We start from the raw sequence: 437 nt of genomic DNA on the forward strand, positions 1-437 counted from the left end.
CCCCCCAGAGGCAGCAAATGTCCAACGGCAGCTCCATCACCCAGTTCCTCCTCCTGGCATTCGCAGACACGCGGCAGCTGCAGCTCTTGCCCTTCTGGCTCTTCCTGGGCATCTACCTGGCTGCCCTCCTGGGCAACGGCCTCATCATCACCGCCGTAGCCTGCGACCACCACCTCCACACCCCCATGTGCTTCTTCCTCCTCAACCTCTCTGTTCTTGACCTGGGCTCCATCTCCACCACTGTCCCCAAAGCCATGGCCAATTTCCTCTGGGACACCAGGGACATCTCCTACTCAGGATGTGTTGCACAGGTCTTTCTGTTTGTCTTCTTTGTTGCAGCAGAGTTTTTTCTTCTCACAGTCATGGCCTATGACCGCTACGTTGCCATCTGCAAACCTCTGCACTACGGGACCCTCCCGGGCAGCAGAGCTTGTGTC

At 57.9% G+C, this 437-nt stretch overlaps 1 protein-coding gene across 1 annotated transcript in view; it reads left to right on the plus strand.

Annotated features, from left to right (window-relative positions):
• The first annotated feature begins 17 nt into the window (after window positions 1-17).
• Window positions 18-437, plus strand: part of LOC104468845 (olfactory receptor 14C36-like) — a 924-nt gene continuing 504 nt past the window's right edge. The window contains exon 1 of the mRNA XM_010083110.1: window positions 18-434. Within this exon, the coding sequence (XP_010081412.1) occupies window positions 18-434 (417 nt within the window). The remainder of the gene's footprint in view (window positions 435-437) is intronic.

The sequence above is a fragment of the Pterocles gutturalis genome, unplaced genomic scaffold (genome assembly GCF_000699245.1).
Source record: "Pterocles gutturalis isolate BGI_N339 unplaced genomic scaffold, ASM69924v1 scaffold20395, whole genome shotgun sequence".
In the NCBI taxonomy this organism is placed as follows: domain Eukaryota; kingdom Metazoa; phylum Chordata; class Aves; order Pterocliformes; family Pteroclidae; genus Pterocles; species Pterocles gutturalis.